The following is a 27,583-nucleotide window of genomic DNA, read 5'->3' on the forward strand; positions in this document are numbered from 1 at the left end:
ATTTCAATGACATTTTGTGTTCATAGACTTGGATTTAATCAACTGAAAACTGTTTAAAAGCACCAACCACACAATACCTGACTCTGATTGGACAGAGTCTAATAGTCTACAGCTGGAGAAAATGAATCAAAGATGCCGTGAGAAAATTAGTTTCTGTCATTTAATTCATGTGGATTTGACATAAAACTCAAAGTTTCCACAGTGATCCAGGAACCGAGTGGGGAGATTATCAGCCTCTGTAGACTCTCAATATGCAAATGATTGCACTTATGGTTTTCTTTTGGACATACTGTGGCTGCGTTTTGGATTAAAAAAAGTCTTTTGGACCATAGGGAAAAGGCTTTTCTACCTTGGCTCCCGGAGTTAGCCCAGAGTGGCTGTAAGCTGTTTACTACTAGTTGCTGGGGGAGTGGCTCTGCCTCACCCCGTAGTGATGGACTCCTTGCAGCTGCGCAGCGCCGCCATTCCCCTGCTTGGATCTCTGAGTAGCTGCCTCTCAAACTGCCAGGATCTCATCATACTCTCAGTTTCTGATACTCTTTGTTGCTAATAAGAATGATCGATCCTCCATCGTCATCATGACAATCCTCACTGCGGCTGCGGGTTTCCCCTCTTCGTTTTTCAGCTCAAAACAGAGCGCCACTGCCTGCTGAGCATTCATTCTTCAGGTAATACTATATATACAACACAGAAACCACTAAGCTGAAATAAATGACAAAGTGGACGCCACTAGTCGCTCCGATAGCCAAACTTTGCATTAATTTCGCGATCTCACTGCTTTTGCCGCTACTCCGTTCCACTTCTCTTTCACGGTTACTTGCGCAATTTTACTGTTTCTTAGCAGCAAAATACAACAACGAAGATTTGAGATTTCCGAAAATAAAGGAATCTAATGTTGCATTTTGTTTTTTACGTTTGGATGCTCATTCCCTTTCACATTACTGAAAAAGCCGGTTTTTGACATTTCTCTTGCGTTCAGAAAAATATGATTTACTTTTTTAGTATAGGTCCGGTTTTACTTGGCCTATTAACACAATTAAAAAAACTGGTGTAGTTTATAATGTGCACTTTAAGCACAAGTTGAAAGTGAGACTGCGGGAGGCGGAGTCTTGCTGCTACACCGTCACAAACCAGACATGTTAAGAAGACGGGATAAGCCTTTGAACCCCTATGGTTAACGTATTGATACTTGCGGGTGAAAGATCAATACCTTCCAAGGGTGGAAAAAAATTGATAAATATTGTAGAATCGATATAATTATACAGCCTCATTGCGCAATAGCCAGCCCCAACTGTTAGAGCATAAATGAATTCTTAAAATGAAGTAATATTTAACATCTTCTCAATCCCTCCAGGATTCCACGATTGTTTTTGATTTCTTTTGCAATAAAAAGTGTTGGTGGGAGTAATTTAGAAATATTTTTTGCTTACATATAATGGTAAATGTGACTTTTTATGACTATCATTATGGATTAAGTAAAAATTACTACTTCCTGCAGGTGGTAGTAAACCGTCACTTAGATCTAATGATTTTCACCATTCTTGTGAAAAATCTACAATATACTCACAATTATGATTGGCACTAAAAAGTCAGCGATTTGTTTTTTTTGTGTGAATTTCCACGATAATTCACAAGAAACTGGAGGGACTAGTTGGTGCAATTTGGCAGTAAACTGATAAAAACAGCTTTGAATTGATTTATAAAATAATATTTAAGCACACTGTTCTCTTGAAGGTTCTATTTATGAGTACAGAGGGCCGAATGAAAAGTTACGCTGGGCCGGATTTGGTCCCTGGGCCTCGAGTCTGACACATGTTTTAGTATGTAAAAGAATAGCACTTTTATAGAATTTAACTTGTCTTTCTACCAATTTTCTCTCTTTAATCCCAAAATATGTCATGTTTACTCCAGGAAGAATTGAAACATTGTAGAAAAACAAATAGGTGAAACTGTATTACACGGTGAAAATGTTCCTCTTTGTTGCACTTTCAGATCTTTAATTAGTTATTCGGAAATGAGAACAAATGTGCAAAATTCTAATTTCAAGCATGGTTGTTGTTGTTTTTGTTTTTTTTCTTTTTAGAGAAGTTAACTTGTGACCAGAACATTCGTGGTAGAAAATCAGGGTAAAAAATCTGACTCGAACTAATGTTTTTGACTCCGAGTCAGAATATTGTTTGCAGAAGTAACATTCCTTTTCAGAAGTCTTTCCCCAAAGTCTTGGCTTTATAATGATTTCTAATTTTAAAGATTATATACTGCATAAACACCATTAAATTGCAGATTTAGAATATGAGCTGTAGCCGACAAAGGTTGCTCTTGTATTCAGATTCATTAACATCAGCTGTAATTGCAGAAGTTGTAGATCGGCATTGGTCTTTCAGATTCTCACTCTACAATAACCTTGAATGACAATATCACATGATCACAGTATTTACACAAAAGGATCAAACATATAACACTGTGTAATTGCTTTTATCTGAAAGTGAAAAGCAGCAGTTATTTCTACTGCAAATAACATGTTGATTATTACAGACATAAAAAATGTATCACTAATATTAGTTTCTTTTGATTTTTCGAAACAGAATTAAGCCAAAACGTTGAAAAGTTTCATTTTAAAATGTTTATTCTGCAAAATATTGTACATTTTTCACATTTAGTGCCCTATAGAGTAAGTAGAGTTGAACAATCTGATATTATATGGTCGATTAGATTATCTGATCTGTTTAGTTTGCCTTAAGTTTTAAAGTCCCTCCACTGGCTCCCTGTAGCTCAAAGAATAGACTTTAAAATATTGTTGTTAGTTTATAAATCACTGAATGGTTTAGCACCACAATACATTAAAGATTTGCTGCTGTTGTATCAACCTTCCAGAACCTCTCAGGTTCTGGTTCTGGTTCTGCTCTGCATCCCCAGAACCAGAACCAAACGAGGAGAAGCGGCATTTAGCATCTATGCACCAAAAATCTGGAACAAACTTCCAGAAAACTGTAAAACAGGTGAAACACTGACTTCCTTTAAATCTCAACTAAAAACCCACTTGTTTAGTGTTGTATTTGAAACGTAATCAATTGCAAATTTATTGACAGAATCTGATTTAGTGTTGTGTTTTTATTGTTGATTCTATGTTGCATTGTGTTTTGTTTTTGATTTGATGTAAAGCACTTTGAAATGCCTTGCTGCTGAAATGTGCTATACAAATAAAGTTTGATTGATTGATTGATTAATCAATCTCCAGATTGTCTGGAGAAAGTCTGGTTCGTTTGTGGACGTGTGAATGCGCAATCCAACTCTTAATTTGGAACCAAAAAAGCTAATTCTGGTCCACATAAAAACCTTGATCGGTTGAAGTGAACTCTATCACGATTTGAATGGATATGCAAACACCACATTCCCCAGTGACCGCTCAAAAAGCAGGAAGTGGACAGTAGCGCATTCTGGGTAAATAAAAACAAAACAAAAACAGAAGAGAAATCCTACAACCATATACTTACATTTTGTGAAGAAGGAAGTTTCTCTCAGTGTCGTCTTCAGTGGTTCTTGGTGCAGCGCCGCCACAGGCGGGGAGGGGAACAGGTTTCTCAAAGTCTGAAAGCGAACCGCACCATCTGAAAGTGTAACAGATGCTGGTCCCAAATTGAACCGAGTCTACCGGACGATACAGCCTGAAAACACTTTTAGTGTCCTGACTGCCTGTGCTTTTTTCAACCTGAATTGTCTTGAAAACTTATTTCAGTATGCTGACTGGCAGTGCACAGCAGCAGGTGGGAGGAAGCCAACTATGCAAAACCTTCTATTCTTTAGAATCAGAGAAATCTTTGGTTAATCAGGCTCTTTTTCCATTTTCTCATTCTATGGTCTTTAATCTGCAGAAATGGAAGGACAGGAAATGTTTTCTGTGTGGAAACAGTGACTTTTGAAACCTGGATGCACCTTGTTGCCCCTGTCATGGACAGTTAGTATTTGTGTAGACCTGGTATAATTGCTGTAAATGCTGCTCATAATGTGGATCTATTACTTTCAATCACAGTGTATGATTGAATGTCTGCAGCCATACAGACTCCTGTGGACCAGTTTCTAATATTAGCAACCGGCTGCTTGAACTCTACAGGCAGCTCTGTTGGAACTTTAGCCAATTTATTATATTTTTTGTACCAATTATATTTTACTTTCATGTTCTCCCATTTTAAAGTAAGTTGGTTAGTCAGAGAGTTATACGTCTAATCACTGTTGAATGTTGTTGACATGCAGCTTTTGCTTAGTGCATCTTTTTTTTCTCCTGCCGTCTCTGAAGTCAGTTGAGAAAGCAAAATGTTCCCAAACAGCAGAGTCTGGGTTCTCCATTCTCTTTTATTCTGTTTTTAAAGTCACATAGCTGAATGTGGACCTCCACTCTTCATAAATATTCATAAATATTCTGCTTGTGAACAGGTTTACTTAAGTGACTTAATACGGTGCTCATTTGGAGAGATATTCATGTGGTCACATTAATGCATGTATAGCTAACATGAGCAGATTGCTTGGAGTCATCAACAGGATAATGTTCCACCAATGTCACTGGCTGATAATCAAGAGCTAATCTCAAGTGTGTAGCTCATATTCAGGCTTCCTTTCACTCTTCATTACATAAGATTAAAACTTATTGAGATTCAAGTCTCAGACCAGGAGTCCAAGCCGAGACTTTAGTCTTTAAGACTCGAGTCTAATGGTGGATTTGCACCAGCCCTGGTTAGACCGCTTTAATCAAACTCTAGTTCGGAGGTATGAATGCGTTACCGAATTCTGACCAATAAAGTGAACTCTGATCCACCTAAAAACCTCGGTCTCTGTTCAGTTTAAGTGAACTCTGGAATGCATATGTGAACACCAAGCGGATCAGACGCCACTCCAAAAGCAGGAAGCGGACTATAACTTAGGGCATTCTGGGTAAAAAGTAGTCTTTTACCAAAGACAAAAGGGAAATCCTAAATCCACTAAAAGCTGATGCCACTCCATTTTGTTTACATTTTGGAGGTTTTTGTGTTTCCTTCTGTAGTTCTTGGTGTAGCGCCTCCACAGGGAGGAGGGGAAAAGATTTTTTAATTAGTTTGGACTATTTGACAGTGCAGTGTGAAAGTAAACTGCACCAGCTGAAAATTAAACAAATGTTTCAATTTTGCTCCCAAATTGAACCAACACAACTGGACTATCAGGTGTGAAAACAGCCCAAGAGCTTAAAAGTCCTGTTAGTGTGAAGGAGAAACCTAACAGATTTACTTTCCCGATTGGAACATTAAAGTTTCTCCGTTGATAAATATTTATATTAAGAAATACATTATTGGAAATCACTTTGTTTATTATGGATATAGAGACGGAGAGAAAGGGGTAAAGATAGAGTTAAAAGGGAATGAGATCAGGAGAAAGAGAAAGAAGACAGGTCAAGTCTGAAGTTTTAGTTTTTACAACTTAAATGCAGCTCAGTCACCATATCTTGGTTCTGTTGCAGCTCAAGGAAAACTGTGAGGATGAGTCCAACCTGTTGGCTAGAGAGGCAGATTGATCTGACATGTTGAGACTATTTTTTTCTTCCTTTAGTTCTGCGATGCACTGAAGTCGTTTTTGTTTAATGGGTCATTTTTCCCGGTGCTGATAATGCCTCGCTGATAGAGAGCCTGATTCTGTAGTTATGAATTCTGCAGCACACATCGCTGACTTCAGCTGAACTAATGAGATTAGATGTCACCCATGTTTGCTTTCCATCTCAGTCCGGATGTGTCCTATTTGGTAGAATGTCTCATTTGTGTTGTAGATTTTTTTTTTTTTTTGTGGTTAAACACTGGGGCCATTATACTTGTGCTATCTTGAAATAAACTGCAGTTTCGATCATCAGAGCCCAACCTCCGTTTGCCAAGAACTTGATAATAATTACAAGTGGAAGAATGGACTCTGTGACTCTGTGTAAGGAGATAATGAAGCAGACAAAGATTTCAGTTTCACAGCCCTTTGATGCTAGCAAGGGCATTTAGCGTGTGATTGTTGCCTCTTTTTCTGCGCGTGGAAACGAGCATTTCACACTCAAACGTCCCACATATTAGGACGCTGAACTGAGAATTGCTACCTGCAGACCCTGAAGTGATCATTTCATTATTTCATTTCTACTCCAACCAAGAGTTCAGTCTTGGGTTGAAAAAACATGCTAATGTTGTTTTTTTTGTTTTCGAAAGGGGATCTATGGTTCAAAGTTAACATTTTATGTGTTTTTGTACTTCAATTTGCTTCTAAAAACAAACCAACCACAAACAAAAAATCACACCCAGCCGGTTTTTGCCAATAAGTTTTTGGTGTCTGGAAAATGATTCCTTACAAAAACTTTTGGAACGTAACATCAGTTGCGCTTTAGAGACATTTTCAGTAACAACAAATGTAGCTTGGGCTGTTTGGGAATTATTAGTTAAAACACGGACAGTATCCTTGGTGCATCTTTTAATGGACAGTAATATTTATGAGATGAATTTGATTACTTGGCTAGTTTTTCCTTGAAGCACTCGACGCTTGGAGATGAGCTGCTTTCAGATACAAGGACTGAAAACATAATTTTGTAAGCAGAGGTCTGATAAAGCTGCGGAAATACAATTGAGAAGAGCAAAATGGATGAGATTCTGAGAACGGTTTTAAGAGGTGCATGCATGGTCATATCTTTTTTATTCCTGGTTTATTCTAGGACAGTTTTAACTTAAGATGCGCTTAACCTTCCTACAATAGCTGGTCATATAACAGCATTCAGAGCATTATGGGAGAAAAGTGCCAACACTTCTGAAAAAGACAAAAGTGTATGGAATATCAGGCGAACATGTGTGTAAGTGGAAAAAGGAGCAATATGATAACCGTGTCCTTGGTGTCTTTAGCTGAATCCCTCTGTTGAATGGATGAAATTCCCTTTTAGCAATATTATGATGAGAAACTCCCTTTTTATTAACAAAACAGTAAAAACTTGTCTAACAGAACTGCCTTCTTTCTGAACTGTGCTGCTCCATGTAAACAATCATCTACTCAAAACTAATCATCAATAATTACAGGAAATTACACAAGCCATAATTATTTAGTGTCAAAAAACAGAAAGTGTTGCTCGAGGCTCATCATTGCCGGTTGCTTCGCTGAACTCTCCTTCATCCTGACATTTGATCAGTATATGGAAATAAAGTTTAACTTTTTCTGCTGGAAATTTCTTCAGTTTTTATTTTCATCCAGAATTGGGTGGAAACTAGTTACATTTACTCAATTAATTTAACTTGAGTAACACTTTTGGGGAAAAAATTACTTTTAGGAGTATTTTTTTAATGCTGCAATTTTTATTAGGCTTACATTGATTTATTGGCGCCAATTTCCTTAATTTTGGGAGATTTGTGATCGACTGATACTTGCATGTGAAGCCAATCTTATTTCCCTCTGCAGAAGTATAAAAATCATCCTGTCCTCTTCTGGTCTGCTTTTAGAGAGAGTTGACTGACAGACCGACCCATCCGGTCATTTCTGCACATTTGCAGTTAACAATATTTACCCCACGGTTACAAACTCAGTGACTTTCTTACCCTTTTTAGAGAGATTTCAGACAAAAAATTGGTATCGCCCAAAATCAGAATCGTCAGGTCAGGCTTTTGAAAGATTGGCAATCTGCGATCGGCCAGAAACCTACAATCAGTGCAACTCTACTTTTTACTTTTACTTGAGTAAAAATATGCAGTTTCTGCCCACCTTTGGTTGCCTCCAAATGAAAGTTATTTAGGAGCAGTAGGTTACTTTCAGCGTGTTGCTGGAGGCTGAGAGCTTTATTAACAATTAAAACTATAAAATTTATGCTCAAGTTCATTTCTCATTGAAGCCAAAATGATTAATGTTTCCAGGAAGTTTCAAACAACCTAGAAATTACTTTGATTCCTCTTTGGGCTTCTCTGTGCAGAAAAATTAAATATTCTTTTGAGTCTTTTCTTCTTTCAGAATCTCAGCCTCCTGCATGCTCACTCTTTGATTCATGCTTGATTTCTGAAAACGGACAGTGTATTGCAAGAAAGGGGAGGAAGTCTGACTGTACACTGACCCCTCTGGACCTCCAGATATGCCATTTTATTTATTTATTATAAATAATTTCCATTATCAGTAACGTTGTGTCTACCAGAGGATTCCTCGATGATGACTGCATGTTGAAGCACTGAGGAGTTAAAGTCATTTGAAGTTGTACATCCTCAAAACTAAACATGTCCAAAATGACATCTCTTTTTTGTGTGTGTTACAAATGTAATAGCTACAAGCTACGTACAGTTAAATTATTTTTGACTGCAAAAATAGACAATTTAGTTTGTCATCTTCATAAAGAGACCAAACTTTTGCATGTACTCCAAATTGTTCAGGAACAGCAGCTGATTTAATTTGGGTATACTTTTTCAGCTGCTTTTGGAGATTTAGGGGGTTAACGAGTTAAGTCAATAGTATCTTAATATTGATGAGGAAGTAGATTATTGGCAGATTATTTCACTTTTAAAAAGATATTTTTCCCATGTTCTTAATGAAATAATCTGCCAGTGGACCAAGTACTTCTTTATCAATCTGACCTAAAAACTCTACTTAATTCAGGTTTGACAGAATTAATAAAAAGTTAACACAACTTAATACTGTAAGCTTATCTTTCTCAAACTCACACATTTAGGTTCAGAATCCAAAACTCGCTAAACGTATTTGACAGTAGAAGACAGAAGACACAACTAAATGTGGCTCCAATGTTTTACAGTGTGCCCTCGTTAAACCTCGGCTGTTTTCCACTGTAACCCTGAAGGTAATTGAGTGAAAATAACAGAATACACACATTGCCACTCCTTTTTCTTAATCCTTAACCACTCAACGTCGGGTCCCCCACCCCCAACTTAAGCACTCCATCGTTTGCACAACCACTAACTCCCCGATCTCCCTTTAATTGTTTTCAATTAGCTTCTTGTTGGCGTTCGCCAGCATGTCCTCTTCATGCGTCCTTACCGATCTGAAAGGCTGAAGACGCAGGATCACGCTGACAAAAAGTGAGGGACTGAGGTTAGAAATCAGCATGAGGGAAAAGAAAAACCACACAAGTAGTTCAAAGCAGCAGAATAACTTACTGTAGGTGACAGGGAGAACAAAATACTTGCAGTTGTCATCACCACAAGCGGGAGCACGGAGGATGAAAGGAAACACATTGCCATCCTCCTTCCTGCTCTCCAGCACATAATGAAATAATTAGATAGTTGGATGGCTAATTGGAATGTTTCCTTTTTTTCCCCTTCCTCCCACAGAGACGTTCGCTTAGCTTTAGAAATGTGGCAAGGAGAACAATTCGGAGCAGCCTCGCTAAAACCACACTCAAACCACCGGGAAACAAATCTGCTCTGTGCCGTTGGTTGGCTTTTCACATTCGGTCATGCATATAGACACTGTGTTCATTTGTATGTATGGCAGGAGAGGGGGAAGGAATTTACTGTATGCGTCCAGTCAAAGGGTAGATTTGTAAGCGAATCAAAGAGCTTTCTTCTCTTTTCATTTTCAGAGCCATGACCATGTTCACATGAGGACATTTGTGAAAGAAAAGCTCCAACCTTCAAGTTTGTGTGTAATTTTGCCTCACCTTCCTGTGAATTTCACGTTTCCCCCCCCCATTCTGCAGCACAGAATAAATCCGCCATTTTAGGTTGTTTTTCATTTAAATTTGTGTGCTGCTTTTTTGCCATACCTGTTGGCCAATCATGCACATATTTACTTTAGTTCATTTTCTCTTCTTGTCTTCTTGACTCACACCCACAGATGTATATATACACACTGAATAATGTGCCAGAGGTGGTCGTGTCTCTTATTAAACAAGCTTTTGTATCTGTATTTGTTATTGACTGAAACAGATATTAATACACTGTTCCACTGAAGTTTGTTTTCCTGCAGATGGAAGAAAAGGCTTTAGCTGATCTTCCCCAGCAGAGATGTTTGTGAATCACTGCCGCCCCTCTTTGTTCTTCCTCTTCTTTGAATTTTATCTTTCCGTAAAGCTGAAGCAAAATGTACATGATTGTGGATCTTTTGTGGACCTTCTGTTAGGGTTTTTGGAACCATGGATCAACCAGTCAGATTATTTTCTAAACTTGTTAACCTGCCAAAAATGATTTTACGTGATTTGTATATAGTATATAGAAATGGCACAGAACCTTTATTCTCTAGGATTTTCTGCAATGTTCAATAGTTATTTATAGTATTATGTAAAATTCACATTTTCCACCTTTTTGTTCGTCTATTTGGGTTTTTATTGTTTGAAGCTAGTCCAAGCACTCAAAAAAAAAACAAAAAAACTTGGCTATTTTTGGCAATAAGTTGATGTTTTTTGGTGACTTGAAAATGACCCTCCATAATGTAACATCATAGATGCACTGCCCGTTACCTAGCAACGCCAGTGAAGCCCAGCCGGTTACATAGCAACCCAAGCAGAACTCCAGCTCATTAGGTCTAGTGGTTTTAACTCTGTATACTCTGTACAATGGCTGCTGGAAAAGACGAGTGTTTTGCTATTGACTTACCTTCCAGAAACAACCTGCTGCATTGTTGTTGGTTGTGCAGGAGGCTCTACTTCTGCTTTTCAAACATGTACAGTTGTACAATTACGGATCTTTTTGCAGCAAGTTTTATGTGCAAGATAAATAAATATGCATTACGTACTCATAAAGCCTCTAAAACATCCCCTCTTCTTCTGAGGAAAATTGAAACATTTCCACAGGGGGGCGGGGGGGACAAAAATAAAGGAAAACATGGAAAATGTTGCTTGATGTAAGCAATGAGTGAGCATGTAGTGTTTGGGGATTAGAGTCCTCACCAAGTGAACAACCTAAAAGTCAGCTTATCCTAACCAGCACTAATCCTACATTAACATTTTTATCTCCATGAGGATTTTCTTTCACTTTACAAAATTTCATCCAAAAGGCCACATGCATGATGAATAAAGATACAAACTGCACAAACTAAATCTGCACTGAAGCACTGATGCAAGGTCAAGCAGAGTTTTAGATCGTTGCTGCACTCGGTGCGGCATTAACCAGGCGAGCCGCGCTTCAGATATTCAGGTGGAAACATAAGATGGCAGTGAATGTATTTTGTTAAATGAAAACTGAATAAATTAACACGTCTTATTTTTAGAGAAGCTGCTTTCTCATTTGTAGAAAATTGTCTTTATTTGATCCAACATGAGGCAGTTCCTATGGGTGTTTGTATTCTTGAGGGTGTTATGCTTTTGCAGAGAGTTTTTATTTTATTTTTTACTTTAAATCAAGATCGTGCAGCTGGTGGCAGCTGTTGTGTATTCAAAGTTTGCACAGAATCAGATTACTTTTATTAATATATCTGCGTTTGCATGTCAGGCAGGAACAATGATTTTGAAGTTCTTTAACTTCTTCACATTAAAGTTGGAAAAGACTAATATGCCGTCTGTCTAGTTTTATTGAAGAGAGGGATGTTTCAATATAAAATGCTGTTCAAACTGGTATGTTTTTTTGTTGTTTTTTAAAAAAATCCCAATTAAAAACTCACTGGAAAGAAATGGAAGAGACGTTGGACATTTGTTTAAAACAGTGGATCAGTTTAAAAAAACATTTTGTAAAGAAAACTTTTGGATTTTAATGCTAAATGTGGAATATTTAGGTTTATAGTCATTTTTAAGGGAGACTCAGTGGAATCAGCTGCTAAATGCTGAATATTAATCAAGGACAATCAATAATTTGTGGAATGCAAATTAGAAATTCACCGCCTGTTTTCCAGATATTGGTTCTTGGGAATCTTTGACTTAATTTCAGCTGATTTTAGTTTATCTTAAACAAATATAAATGAACTGTGAGAGTTTTATAGAACTGAAAAGAAAGTGTTCAATTTGTTGCTCTAATTTTGGTTTTACACCAGCATTAAGCCTGATTAGTGCAGCCAGCGTTAATAACCGTTAATATCAGATGTTAACCTTGAGTAGCAAAAAGCTCCTAATAATTCAAATGCAAATAAAAATTAAAACATCCACACTTTCTGATCTTTCTTGTTGCAATACACAGTGATAGTTATTAGCTGTTTAATAATTAATTGTGTTGCTTTAACGTGTTAAAATGATAATGTTTTGATTAGTAAACCAGAGAATCATTGACCTGCAATCACTGAGTAACTTTGATTATGTTGAATTTATTCAACACCTGGCTGCACGCTGACAGAGCTACCAACAATATTCATATAAAAATTAAAAAATAATTTGATTCCAAAGGGAAATTAAATACACTTTACCAGCTGTTTGTTGTCAGTTTCATAATATAAGTGCAGGAAATCTCCACTCGGACTTAAAAGTTTAGTACAATATTTTGTGGTACTGTTGTGATGACGATAAAAGAGACGATAAAAACTATTTGCTTCTTTTTTTTAAGTAACTGTATGTCTGTGGCTGCAGCTATCAAAGGCCCACAAACATAAATTCTGTCCTGGAAAACATTTCCATATGTGTTTTTTTATGACACCAGTCACATAAGAAGTGTGAGTTTTATCACTAAAATGCACACAGTCGGCGCGTTTCATCATATTTTCAAATGATTTTTTTCACCTTAATTTAACAATAAACAATGGAGAAAAATTACAATATGGGCACCTTTAGGGGTTTCAGACATCAACTAGATAAATCAAAATATTATTATGAGAATTAATGATAAACGATAAATTTTGACCTGTATGTCCACATGACCCTGCATGAGATTCTGTTTCGTTTATTTGATTTTGGATCATTGTTTACAGCCGCGGTTCCTTCAGGCTGGATGAAGCTTTTGTTGGTCAGTGACAATAATTTTAGCTGGAATGAACAACCAGTGCATGAAGCTGAACCAATCAGTGAAATGATGAGGATCTAGAAGTTTCTGTTGGAATCATGTGCATATTTGCAGGATATTTCTGGGCTTCCTTTGGATTGTGTGTCAAAATGGCAACCCTAATTCTGTTGACCATGCCGAGTGACGTTCTCAGACATTAAAAAGGATGGATCATGCCGTTCTTGTCAACGCATTAGGCATGTCGTGTTAGGCCCCAAATGACGGCAACGATGGAACATTTGTGGAAAAAGATAAATTTGTTTGAATTTCTGTTTTAGCGTTTCCGCTTGATGACTCGTCATGAGACCGTCGCCGTGTCATTTCTAATCCATGTCACCTCATTGTGTCTCACATTGTCTCTGGAGGGGATTATGTGTTTTGCTGTGTGTGGAGGTTATAATGGAGGTCAAAGGGGAGAGATTTAGAGAGAATAGAGCCGGACGGACTGACAGACGGATGGACAGACGGGTGTTTTCACTCTGGCCTCTTTGGTAATTGCTGCAGCTAATTGAACCTCACTGCTACAGAAAGGAAAAAACAGCTCCACTGACTTCAGGCTCTTATACTATTTATTTATTTTATTTATTAAACACTTTAGCCATCCATCTCTAAATGTACTAATGCAAAGGTGTCAAAGTCGAGGACCAGGACCAAGTCCAGCCCGCCATAGCTTTTTATGCGACTCAGTAGATTCATAAATAGAACCGTTAAGATAACAGTGTGCTTAAATATTATTATATCAATCGATCCAAAGCTGTTTTTATCTATTTACTGCCAAATTGCATCAACTATTCCCTCCAGTTTCTTGTGAATTATTGTAAACCTTCACACAAAATCAACAAATCCCTGCACTTTTTTGCGTTATTGTATAATTGTGAGTTTATTGCAGATTTTTTGCAAAATGGTGAATCTAAGCGACATTGGATCTAAGTGACGGTTTACTCCCACCTGCAGGAAGTACTATTTCTTACTTTATGCGGCTAGTCCTAAAAAGTTGCATTTACCATCATACATATTTCTAAATTACTACCACAAACACTTTATTGTTAACGCTTTGACGGGTTGTGAATACGACTGGCATGAACATGAGTTCGTCTTCATGAATATTTAGGACTGTTGTCATAAAGTGTCATTCGGTAATCATGACACTTTTAATACAAAGTTGACATTATTCAAAATGTCTTTGTTATGACAACTTGACATTAACCAAGAAGTCATGATCTCATAAATTTGTTATAAAATATGACTGATTACACTTTAGCTCTAATAACAAAAAGCCTCATAATTTTTATAGTTTAATCAGTCACACTTTTATAACAAATTTATGTCATTCATGACAGTCTTATTCACAACCCGTCAAATAAAGTGTTACCGACTTTTTTATTGCAACAAATCACAAAAACAATCGCGGAATCCTGGAGGGACTGAAAGGATGTTTAATTTAATTTTAAGAATTTATTTTTATCATTTATATAAATTAAAAATTGAATTGGTTTTATCCATACATTCTGGCAGAACCAGTCCTTTAAGAACATTCATGATCTTGATTTGACCCAGAAGGAAAAAAAAGTTTGACACGAAGGTCAGTTTCGTCTTATGCGGTACATGATGGTGTTTCTGTTGTACCTTTTAACACTTTATTTGCATCACATCAGATGTCAATCGAAGTTGAACGTATGTGTCTGTAAATGAATGTTACTGTGTTGGAAGTTTGATAAAACAACAGATATCATTACATTTTACAATGAGACCAACATGCAGTTGCCAGTAGAAAAAATATTTATGGTAAATTATAAAACGTGCAGCATGTTTTGAGTTTTATTATTTCAGATTTCTGTAAGACACAGAAAACCTCAGCTGTCTGGCATCCAAAAAAAATGACAAAATTGTCAAATATCGAGCTTGTACACCCACTCTGCAGAAACACAAAATCCTACCAAATATTTCTAGTCTCTTTTCTAGTGCAAATATCTTAGTACACTTGAAATAATACAAAATTCACTTACCAATAATTTTTTAACAAGAAATATGAGCTTGTTTTAAAATTGATGAAAAAGTACTGGTTCCATTAGAAGATTATTTCACTTATAACAAGATATTTTCCCCATGTTTTAAGTGGAATAATCTGCCAATGGAACTACAGTAGTACTTGTTAGTACTTGTTAAAAAAATTAGATTAAGGAATTGTTGACTTAAAACATGCTCCTATATCTTAGTAAAAAGTTTAAAAAAAATCTCAGTAGTTCTGTTTTCTTTTCTTTATGTTTTTTTTTTATGGGATAACAGCACAGCAATTAAAATACCATTAATATATTGTTTTAGATCTATTTTCATAAAATTAAACTTTTTTTTTTTTCATCATTTTCCACAAAACCCATCATCCCAAACATTCTTTCTGCACATTTTAATTGTTTTTCTTCACTTTAAAGCCAAGTTTATGCAGCTGGACCCAAAAATGCCTCTTTGGATAATAAAGATTGTGGAAAACTGATCAATTATATTTTAAAGAGTTTATTATTGGTGTTGAACTGTCGAGTCCTGATTTGATTAGTCTGTGCGTTCTGCTGTTTAATTCTGTTCTAATTCTAATTTAAATCAAACTTCATGTTTTATATTTTCATAAGTAAAGGAAATGCTTAAAACGCGCTGTGCTCTAGATAATCTCTGTTTAGATTTAAAGTGATACAAACTGGACTGGAGAAGTTCAGAACAGTCCAGATGCATTTTAAAAACTGAAATAGTGTTTCAGTTGACACCATTTTTTATTTATTTATTTATTTATTTTTTTAACGTTTTGCCATTTTCTCAAAGTGCTTCATATTTTGTTCACCACTCAATAGTCTGTAACATACTTAGAGCTGGGCGCCAAGCTTCACCCACTTATCTTTATTTCTGGGATTCATGATAATCGCTCGCTGTGGAAGCTCCTTCTGGCGTCTGCTTTGCTCCTGAAAAGCACCTTTGGCGGCTCTATGTGACCCGTCTTCATTTTGATTATTTTAATATCAAACCTTCTGATCCAACGAGCTTTTGTTATAATCTTAACAATCAGGTAGTTATCTGATTATCACCAGGCTGATAGAAAGCAATTATTTTTTATTCATGTGGAAATATTGACGCTTAATGTTTCTGTTTGACTTTTCTCTGCTTTACGCATCTTTTCCCAAATGTTCCTGCTGTTTCCTTTCTCTTCCTTTCTTTGTTTGTTTGTTTGTTTCTTTCTTTCTTTGTCTCTTTCATTCTTTTGTTCTCTTTCGTTCTCTCTTTCTTTCTTTCTTCTTTCTTTCTTTCTTTTGTTCTCTTTCATTCTCTCTTTCTTTCTTTTGTTCTTTCTTTTTCTGTCCACTGCTGTAAGAAACTGGAGTGTTGTTTCTTGACATGCCTACATCTGTTTGTATTTAAAAAGCCTCTTCTGAATTAGATTTTCATCAGTTTGTGCTCCTTGTTAGGCTCTAAATCAGTTTAATCTAATTAGTCTTTATCAGTTATTTCTTTTGACTATGAAGTGTTTCAGAGCAGAGCTGCACCTGAAGCCAAGTTCTCACTGAAGCTCTGCTTCTACACTGCAAAAACACAAAATCTTGTCAAGTATTTTTAGTTTAGTTTTTACTAAACTAGTTTTAGTCTCTTGAAACAAGAGAAAATTAACTTACAAGTAACTTTCAGCAAGATATAGGAACTTGTTTTAAGTCAATAATTCCTTAATGTTGATCAAAAAGTGCTTCCATTGGCAGATTATTTGACTAAAAACATGAAAAATATTTTGGTATAAGAAAATGAAATAACCTGCCAATGAAACTAGTACTTTTTCATGAATAATGACAAATTCATTATTCGTCATTAATGCCGAATCATTGACTTAAAACAATGATTCGTAACAAGCATTAGATTGACAGTGATTTGAAGCTGAAGCCATTTATGTTCACATGTTCTGACATTGTCCTTCCAGCTGCACGTGGATTAGCTCGCTGTCGTGTGATTACACCCATGACTGTTTTCGTTTTCTGTTTTAATGTATCGTTAACGTGTGTGAATCCTTTCGTTTGTGCAGAGGTGACTCAGCTTTCCATTTGTAGAAAGAATGTGTGAAGGAATGAAAAAGTCCAAATTTTCCTGCGTTTTTGCTCTGGAACGTTGATGTGTGTGTGTGTGTGTGTGTGTGTGTGTGTGGTCCCCTCGTCCCATCTCAAGTGTAAATGCATTTGGACCCAGAGTGTGTTCACTGACTGACCTACATTTCCTAAGCTTTTTGCCTCCGGTTTCAAGAGACTTTGTCATCATTTTGTTATCTCATCCGTCCAATCACATCTCCTGATCTCACTTGTCCAACTGCAGCGTTTTAGTAATGAAGGACTCCTTTACTCCACTGGAACTAGTGCTGGCACAAAAAAAAAAAAAACCAGCTCATCACTACAGAGCACTGGGCTGTTTAGCTTTGACATTCAGAGCATAATAATACCCCAAAACTCCACTTATAGCATCTGACATGAAAGAAGAAGAATAGTAAATCTGTGGATCTGGGAAGTAGAAAAAATATTGGAGGCCTTAGAAAAGTCTTTGAAGTTTCAAATTGCTTTTATCAAAGATAGCTTTGTTTTTAAAATGAATCTTGCATGAGGAGTGTGTGTGTGTGTGTGTGTGTGTGGGTGTGTGTGTGTGTGTGTGTGTGTTTCCCTTTGATTATGACTGAAATCAGTCCATAAGTCTGCATAAAAATCTTTTGATTTGTCATCTATAAAGATACATTATTTCCAGAAGTATCTTTATCCAAACAAAAAAGACCGAAAGCGGTGTCATGGTAACCTGTAAGTGGCGTTGTAATACTGCCATGAAAACTAACCAAAAAAAGAAAAAAGATTAAATGCTTGTGGCTAAAGCACAATGTTTTCTATCGGTGTTATTACCAGATTTTATCACTCTGGAACATGATTTAGAATCATGGGGGTTCTAAATTTATGTTTTTGTTTTAGATATTTGAAATACTGCTAATGGTTACGTGGCCTTTCCTGTTTTATCCACAGTTTTCAAACTGTGGTTTGTTTTTGTTTTTTTGAATTATTTTTAAGCAGTTATGAGGGACAGTGGCGAAAGAAGAAACTGCAGCTGTGGAGGTTACTCAGCGGGTTGTTGCTAGGTAACCACAGAGTGAGTGAGTTGCTAGGTAACCAAAGAGCAAGTAAGTAAGTTGCTGTCACTGTTTGTTCCGGAAGCACAATCCTGGCAAAGTGAGACATATTTTTATATTAATTAAAATACTAGTTGTTATAAGAGAACCTATTTTTGTTGATGATGTTTTAATTCTATTAAGGATTTATAATTGTCCTAATTTAGCTCAAAGATTATAAATAGAAAATTGTACATTGGACTCACAGGACAGTTGGCTAGTAGCTACCGTCAGTGCGCCCTCTGGTGGATTCATCATGGAAAAAAATATATATATGTATTACTTTTACAATAATCACATCTTCTATGAGATTAACTAAAGGTGTTATCAAACTGTAGAAGACTGTATCTCGTGTGTTCATGGGGAACAATTTATTACTCTCTTTCCTTATGTTTTATTACTGTGCAGATTTTTTTTTTCCCAGTGTGGAAAATGTTAAACCGTTTTTAATCTTTATTTCTTGTGATTCTCTTTAAATTGTATGCTACTTTAGCAATTACAATGACATGTAATGAGAACAAAGAAATTAAAATATCTTAATAGAAGTATTTCTTTTAGAACAGTCGCAAATTAGCTCACCGCACAATCGGTGTCACCGTACGGATTGTGACAATGCCACCAACTTTGCTTAACTGGAAGCCTTTTCTCTGCCTACATCTCCCAGAAGGCTTAGCAGTTCTGGATTGGGGGTCAGTGTAATTACTAAAAATTCTATTTTTCAGCAAAATATAATTCTATTATATTTTCTATTGATATTGGCACCATGTCTCTCACAGTATATATGTTATTGTGATTTATAGTCCAGCTCTATGCCTGGCCTGCTGGTTTGAGGTGCTTGGTGGGTTCCTCCTGCCCACTGCTCTGTGGTTCTGCTGCGGGGGGCTGATGTGGACACCCTGCACCCCTCTGTGTGCTTCACTGTCTTAATGACTGGGGGTCCCTGGTGTTTGTCTCCCTGTTGACCCCAGGAGCTAATGCTAGCAACCCCTTGATACTCTGGGAGTTGATTGCGGCTAGGTCTGTAGCACCTTTGCAATTCCAGGTGTCAAAATAACACCAAGTCCACACAGACTAAGACACACACACACGCCCACACACACCTATACACTTAATATAAATAATCCAAAAGGTTGAAGGTCATACAAACACAACTTCATATTTTATTAATGCATCCTTTCTATTTTGATGCCAGATGCAATGGTGATTTAATAAAACCAATCAAGCAATCAGGATAACATCTCCAGGGCGGCTTTGCAGAGACCATGCATGCAACCAGCTGGTTCATATGAAATGCCACAACAGGATGTGAAAAAACTAAAAAATATAAACTACGTTATTTATTTCACCGAGACTTCCCGTTAATAAAATCTAAACTACTCAATGTTTTATGAGTGGGGTAAATTTAAGCAGTTTGTGGCATCATACCTTTCTGATTGACAGCTTATGGTAACATATGGGGGAGGAGCAGATCTATAGTGTTCGCTCCATATGAACAAAGAGACGGCACTTTCTATAGAATCGCAGTTTAAACACAAGTAAATGTTTGATCAGTTTCCCTTAACGTTAGCTTATGTGAAGTTGTGAAATCATAATTGATCTGATAAGATTTAACAGTTTTTTTTTGTTTTTTTTTATCAAACTAAAACAGATTACCTTTACAGTGGATTTCCCTTTAAACAGTTGAAACCAGTAGAAAAGCAGTCGTTGAGTTTTTGTCAACCTCCCTTTTGCTCTCCATTAGCGCTGCTACTTCAGCAGCTGAGCTTTAAGTGTGTTTGTTGTCATGAACTGTAACGATTTTATAAGTGAAAAATTAATTTTTTATGCAGGCATTGGTTTCTTGGTGGAACGGCCTCAGGCGTTCACCTTTCGCACTCAGAAGCAGCTGCACTTGAACTATGTGTAACTTATCTCTGAGTGCGTGTGCGCGTGTGCGTGTGTGTGTGTGTGTGTGTGCGTGTGCGCCCCGTTAACCTTTCCGTTCCCTGCTTAAAATGCACACACTTTTACGCACACATGTACACAGCCTTTGTCTCCGCTCCTCTTCTGTCTGCCTCCATTTCCATTTAAAGGAGGGAGGATATGGTGGGGGTGGAGAGGAAAGCGGGGGGAGGGCTCAGGTTGAAAATTACAATATGTATTTATGTTTCTCTGTATGCTGTTGCCAAGCAACAGTAGACTGAGGGTATTTACAGTTAATAAAAAGTGAGTGACATTAGCTTGGTGTATTAGAAGTACAGCGCTCATTTGCTTTAAGAGCTGGAAGAAAGATAACAACATGTGTGTGTGTGTGTGCGTGTGTGTGTGTGTGTGTGTTCTCTGCTGTGTTTGGGTTTTTGTACTTATTGTGTGTGTGTGTTCACAATAAATGTTCACAGTATTGTGTGAAAAAAAAACTGATTCTGTTTGATATGCATGTACTTTTTATTTCAATCTGATTTTATTGGTTTGTTTGTATTTGATAATTTTGTTTAGATGTTTAGTATGTAGGAAAAAAATCACGTAAAGTGAAGTGAAGAAGTGTCTGCCTCCTGACAGATTGGTTTTGTTTTTCCTTTGTTGTAATTTTATATTTCAGTCTACATTTTTATATCAGGAAACACAAAATGCAGATTCTTTCATTTATTAAAGAATAAAAGCAATTTAGTCCTGTGTAGAAAAAAAGTGGTATTCTTTTTAAATCATAAATTTACTGTAATTAACTCCTTTTTTTTTTTTTTACTTAAACACGACTTGTCTGATTATTGACTCGCCTATGAAATGAAGAAATCCCCAAAACAGAATGAAGCATGTGACTTGAACTTGAGGAATAGATGAAAAACAACATTGAAACAGTGGTAAACCTGGTGAAAAGTAGTTTGCATCCCATTACATTTGCTGTAAAAGCTAAAACATTAATTTAAAGAAGGACACCATACCACCTTCAGTCAGACGTGATGGTGGTAGTATGATGGTTTCTGAAAGATTTGCTGAACGTTACAGACGATGCATTCTGCTCTCTTTTAGTTTCTGGCTATAATGTCTGGCCAAAGTTTTTTGGATTGGCCTAATTTAAGTCCAGACTATTTTTAATTGGGACTGTCTGATGTGGTTTCCCACGCTGTGATGTGAACAACTCATTTCCACTGATTGCAATATTCTGATGGCAAAAAATGATATATTTTTAAAATACCATGATAAGGATATGGCAGACGATATTCTGCATTTTCTGCTTTTTCCTTCTTTCCTTATTTTGTTTTGGTGGCAGGGGAGATTTTTTATAAAGTCACCACATTAAAAGAAATTCATATATAAAGTCACACAATATGTTTAATACAAAATAGATAAATACTTGTGTAACAAAAAACAGCCTGAAATAAGATACCAAATGGAAATAAAAATAGTTAAGTACACAAATTAAACAAACTGTTGTGGTTTGATTAGCAATAATTTTACAAGACGTTAAAAAGTGTTTCCCCCTCACGTTTTTTTTTTTAAAAAACACAAACATTATGTCCAAATCTAAGAATCTTGATTAATAATCTTGAAAGAAAATCTTCCTGTTAAAAATGCGGAACAACAAAATATTTCACTTTAAAAACCTGCAAACAGTGAATGATGGATGACATTCGACGGGTTGGTTTGCATCTCTTCTTCCTTCTAATAAATTAATCATATTCATTTTGTACTCAGGCATTTTTTCCACTTCACTTTTTTTTGTTGTTTTGATAAATAATCTGCGAGCAGACATTAACGTCTCATCTCCTCTTTCTGTCACAGGCTTTGAAAGCATCTTAGAGGGCTTGTTTGGGCCGGGACTAGTCAAGGACGTCACTTTTTTTCAAGGTAAACACGCACTAAGCACCAACGGGCAAAAACACAACATTCTTTTACAAATCTTAACTTCAATTTCAAGAACATTAAAGGTAAATTGAACATTTTAATTAAGGAGCTAACCTCATGAGGAGTCCTCTGAGTGATGACAATTATGAGTCACAGGAGTGTTTATTCCTGTTTTCCAGCTCAAAGTGTTTTTCTGCTCTTTTAGCGTAATCCGTAATTTTTCAAATATGTCCCTTTAAAACAAACAGCATTTACAGCAACTAGTTTTTTCCTTTTCTCCATTAACTGTGATGGATTTTTTTTTTTTTACTGTAACGATGCCGTTTGTAACCCAGTTTATTAATCACCAATACATAATTAATGTGGACTCAAGGCCAAGCAGATCTGATTTATACATAAATCGGCTCAGTGTATATACAGACAGATTCTAACTCAATTACATGTTTTCTAATTAGAGTCTTGCTATTAAATAACACAGTCACCAGTGTTTGGTAAAAACTTTCCTCTCAAAGGAAAGTGAGTTATTGGTACCTGTTATTTTGTATTGCGATAAATATCTTATCAAAATAAGATTTTGATTTGTTGTTACAATAAATTCCAATTAATGATCTTTAAAAATCCAAAAAATGGTTTGCACTGTTGTGATTATTTTTACTATTTTACTCCCTGCTGAATTAAGATAAAACTGCCAAAAATCTGTTCTGGGCAGAACAGATTTATTGACAAAGAAGGTTTTTTTTATTGTCTTCAAAACAAAATGTATACTTTTGCACAATTTTGTCATAATTACTGATCTGAACATGTTGTTCTTTCAGCAAGTGGCCTTTGTTTTTGAGTCTGTAGTCACTGATTAATCAATTACTAAATTAGTTGACAATTATTTCAGTAATTCATTGTGATTAATCTGATTAATCATTTCAACCCTCGATTAGTTATGCTCTGTGTGCTAATATTGGTAAACACTTATGAGATGTAACTTCAAACTCTTTTAGGAACATTAATTTATTTTCATTATGAATATTTTACCTTTGAGACATTTACATTTACTTTCATTCTTAAAGGAAAATTGTAATCAGCCCATCGTCAAAGAATTGCAAAATGCATTATCAGAAATAATCTCTAATTTCACCCTCTAGGCTAGTAGTAGCACCCGTTTTCTGAAGTAAAGTTTTCACAGATAAAGCCCTGCTTTTTACTTTGGCCCTTTTTTGTGCTTTTTTGGGGATTTGCATGCATATAAAGTCCATTAGTGATGGGGGAAGCAGCAGTATGTGTTATTTAGTCAGCCAAAACCTCCATACCAAGCATCTTCCTGCCCTGAGTGCTGGTGCAAATCAAATCCATATTTGATTTGCACCACTAAGCACCCAGCTTCCTCTCTCTGAATTTCTGTCTCTCCCAGAAACAAGGTCAACATGGCGGCCCACAGTCATGTGACCCCTCCCCCACCAACTTAAGGCATTTTTAGAATATTTTGGGCATGTCATTTTCACTCATGCATTACACTTCCACACATGCCCAAACTCTAGCAAAGCTGACACATTCTCAGTCACAGCTCCGACGTACATTTTTCACACCACCATGTTGCACACACTAGCATAAAAGCTACATATGGAAACCTAACTAGGAGACGCTGAATTCAACAAAATGAATACACGCATACTGACTCTGTCTGGTATTCTTCTTTTAATGAACACAGAACTACATTCCCATGTCCGTCCAGATCTGAGCTGTGTAATGACCTGCGGGGAAGCCCATCACCTCAAACAAAGCGCTCCACATTCACAAAAAATCAAGTAGATGCAACGCCACGCTGATTAGGTGCATTCACACCAGCTGACTATTGACCAGGACCGCAGGAGTGTGAAGCCTCCTGTAAACACCGTCAATATTTTCTTTAGGGTGGCAAACTTGCGGCGCCCGAGCATGAGCATTGTCTCACGGACAATGGTGAGAGTGAGGGGTCAAGCTAGCAGTGGGGCTGGAGCTAATTGGTGCCTTCCCAGGGATATTGTAAGTGGCACAACTGCAGGGTTCGAGCTGAGCTCACCTGTGACCTTTTCATTACCGCCACTGACAGAGCTGAAAGACAGAACAAAGAGGAAGCAGCGGCTAAATTATCTGGATGTTTCACAGAGAGTCGAGAGGAACTGACTGGAAAAGACAGACAAGTCTGCTGTAAATTAGAACATGGTTTAAATTACACACGATTCAACTTAAACACACTGGCTGACTGTTAGATTGAGCTGTGCTTCACAGTTGTTGAAACTTTATGAATACTGTGATAATAAAGTCCCAACCAGGTGAAAAGTAAAGATACACCGATGCAATATTGATATCTGTATTGGCCCCGATATTGAAAAGAATTTCTAGATTTGGTGTCTGTTATCCAAAAAGGGAGATCTATTTAGTCTAATTCTATGCTTTGTTCTCTGAGCGACATTATACTTTATTTATTTTACATTATATTTAGTATCCCTAATTGCTCTTTTTGAATCAATTGAATGGTTTGTTTCAATTTATTTGGTAGTCAATCTATTGTTTTAATGAGTTTCAGTTTTTTATTATGTATTTTATGTTGGCTGTTTTATTCCTAACAAATTAAAGTTGTTTTTACGTGTTTGATCGAGCTTGTGAAGCAATTGCTCCATTTAAATTTGCTGTACTGGCGCAGAGTTATCAAATAAATTTGTAATTCATTGCAAATATGTCTGTGTTTAAAAAACCCCCAACATTTTAAGCCAATTCAGCGCTGTTTTTCTAGACCGGATCGGTATCGGCCGATACTAAACCTTAGATGTCAGTATCGGAAATGAGTAAGTGAATCTGTGCAACCTTATTGAGAAGTTTACTATTGGCAGGAAAAAAACGGACACGTCTCGCCCTCTGGTGGTTTAATGGTGCATTGCAATAAATAAACTCAGATCATTTTACTGAATACAAATTCATCATTTCAAATTTGATGGGCAGTCATTTTATAGTTTACCTATTCATTTATTATATTTATTTTATGTACACAAGCTATTAGATCCAATACTAGAAATTGGCTCTTGTGGCTCTCTCAGAGCGCTGTGTGTGTATATTTCAGACTTTAGATCTTTGCTGTAATTCTGAGATTTGACAACATGTCTAAATGCAGCTTCATGACAGAGATGGAAAACTTGTAATAATAAACAGATCACCTTTGCTCTATTCTGTTCAGTCTTCCTATTATCTCTTAAATTACTACTTCCATCTCTGAGCTTCCTCTGTCTTACTGATTCAGCAGCATCCTCCAGCTAATGGCTAATCTGAGTTTTCTTTCCTTAGTGCCAACTCCCACAACAAAAACTATGGAAAAGCCAGACCTGCTGTGCACTGGAGAAAAACAAATCTAAAAAAATAAAACATTAGATTTTTTAAAAATTTTAAACCAGTCAGACATTAGCCACAGCTGATATGTCAATGAAGTTTCCCATTGCAATTCTGAAAACTAGTATGTTTTTCCTAATGGTTGTTCCTTCAGTGACCAGAAGGTCATGTTTATGAACTGTTATCTTTTCCTGTGTTTTCCACTTATTTAATAATATGCAGACTATTAGGACTGCAGATAAATAGTTTACTATTGCATCTCAAGGCAGCCATATTGGATTTTACATGTTGGTGAAGAACCTCTGAGTTTCCAGGTTCAGGGTTTTTGTTCATTTTTTTTTCCTGATTTTTGTGTAGAAGTCAGACACACCGTAGTATCCTACTGTTTTTAAAGGAAGTGAAGGTTTGTAATGTAGAAGCGGTTAGATTAGAATATCATCTGTTCCTGGTGTTCTTGAAGGTGAAAGAGGTTCTATAGAAAGTAAAATAGGACAGTAATGTAGTATTTTCAGCCTGCTGTTAATTTCTTCTTCAGCTCCTAATCATATGAACCGTATTCCCTCATGATCGGCGCATTCTTCAAAGACGGCAGGCAGTCATTGTTCTTTGCAGCATGAAAATCAATTAGCAGAATTTTTCACATTTCCATGGGCTGTGTAATCCACCGCCGTCATGTGATGGAGCCAGAGTCACACTCATGTGATAGGTTCCACTTCACAACAAGTGTTTTATGCCATCCGGCAGCCTGGTGAGACACTTTCACCATATCATCAGCTTGTTTTTTAGGCGCTGGAAAGGGTGACCGCTTTGAGAAATGAACTCTTGATCCAACACGAACTCGATGCTCACAGGAAGCAGTGACTGAGTATTGATTTCTCTCATGTGTTACTCTGTTTTTTTCTTCTGTTTTTGTCTCTGTGGAGCTGAGTAAGCTCCTGGTTTTGTCCTCTGTCACACTGCTTTTCTTCACTCATCAGTCCTGCTTTCTTCACATGTCTTCACATGTCTTATTACTAAACAGAGCATTTCTGGCTCCCTTGTTGCGTGTTTGCAACATGTCATGGTTAGCAGTCTAGTATTAGAAGGTGCTAGGTTAGTGAAATGCATCATAAATTTGAGAAATGAAGACTCCAGGCAGCACTTGCCACATTTCTTAGCAAAATTGGGGAAGATTTTTGAAAAGATTCAAAATAATTAAACATTACATGGAAATTCAATTTAGGAAAATACATTTAATTTCACAAAATTACCATTCACATGGTGATTATCTCCCCCAAATAAGGTTGGGTTGGATAATATGGCTGATAAATTTATCTCAGTATAAGCTCTTCATGTCAGTCAATATCAGTAATTGTCTATAGATAATTATTGATTCAGTTTTTTTAAATTATCTGAATTATTGATAGAGTGGTGAAGTGACCTTTACAGATTTATCTACAGTTTAATTCTTTATTTCGAAGCAGTTTTGAGGAGAAACCTGAAACTGCTGGTTGTTGCTAGGCAACCATAAGTTACTCAAAGGTTGTTGCTAGGTAACCAGAAAGTGAGTGAGTTAGTTGATTCCACCAACCTTGCTTAGCTAGCTGTTTGAGGTTGAGTGGCTAAAGCCTTTCCTCTGCCTACATCTCCCAGAATGCTGTGCGGTTCTGATTTGAACTTCAGTCAATATTCTATACTTTGTATATCCTATCAGATGTATCAGCTATTGATATTGATATATATTGTTATTGATTTATTTTCCAGCCTAAAACTAATGTGTGTTTGGTTTCCACTTTTCTTTTATAGGTTGAAGTTTCAAGGAACTTATAATTAGTTTGTTTTTCTCTGAGGTATAAATGTTACCTCAGAGACTCTGGGACTTTAGCAAACATTTTTGCGAGTTGTGACTAATGTGGGGCAAATACTCCAAGTTGATTGTACTTAGTAATAAAGAATCAATATATGAACAATATATGAAATGTCTGTCTCAACAATTAAAAGATCTGATAGTTAATAAATAGATCAGGAAGGTCACAAACAGAGGTCAGTGATGTACTGACAAAATCAGTGATTGATAAGCTATAAATGCTGCATACCTGGCTGCTTTAAACTGAACATTTTCATGTTATTTCACGTTGAATAGCTGAACTTATCCAAGCTGCATAGCTACAGGTGAACATATATAAAACGCCCCCCTTCCTGCATGTCAGAGCGCTTCAGTCTCCACTCCTGCATCAGGCTAACATCAGATCACTGCAGCCGCTCATAAATGTGGCCTGTCAGCACCGAGTGGAGTCTTAAAGTGGACTCTTAAATACACCAAATCAGCGTCAATGATCGGCAGTGACGAAAATCTCCCCGCTGTGTTGACAGCATCTGTGCAAAAAGAGAAAAGGAAACCAAA

The 27,583-nt window shown here is 36.6% G+C and overlaps 1 protein-coding gene across 2 annotated transcripts in view; it reads left to right on the forward strand.

Annotated features, from left to right (window-relative positions):
- lcor (ligand dependent nuclear receptor corepressor) overlaps positions 1 to 27,583 on the forward strand; it is a 100,869-nt gene that overhangs the window by 43,982 nt on the left and 29,304 nt on the right. For both annotated transcript variants that reach the window (XM_044114770.1, XM_044114771.1), the window contains exon 2: positions 21,787 to 21,852. In XM_044114770.1, coding sequence (XP_043970705.1) covers positions 21,787 to 21,852 — 66 coding nt within the window. The remainder of the gene's footprint in view (positions 1 to 21,786; positions 21,853 to 27,583) is intronic.

Source organism: Gambusia affinis, linkage group LG04 (assembly GCF_019740435.1).
Source record: "Gambusia affinis linkage group LG04, SWU_Gaff_1.0, whole genome shotgun sequence".
NCBI classification, from domain to species: Eukaryota; Metazoa; Chordata; class Actinopteri; order Cyprinodontiformes; family Poeciliidae; genus Gambusia; species Gambusia affinis.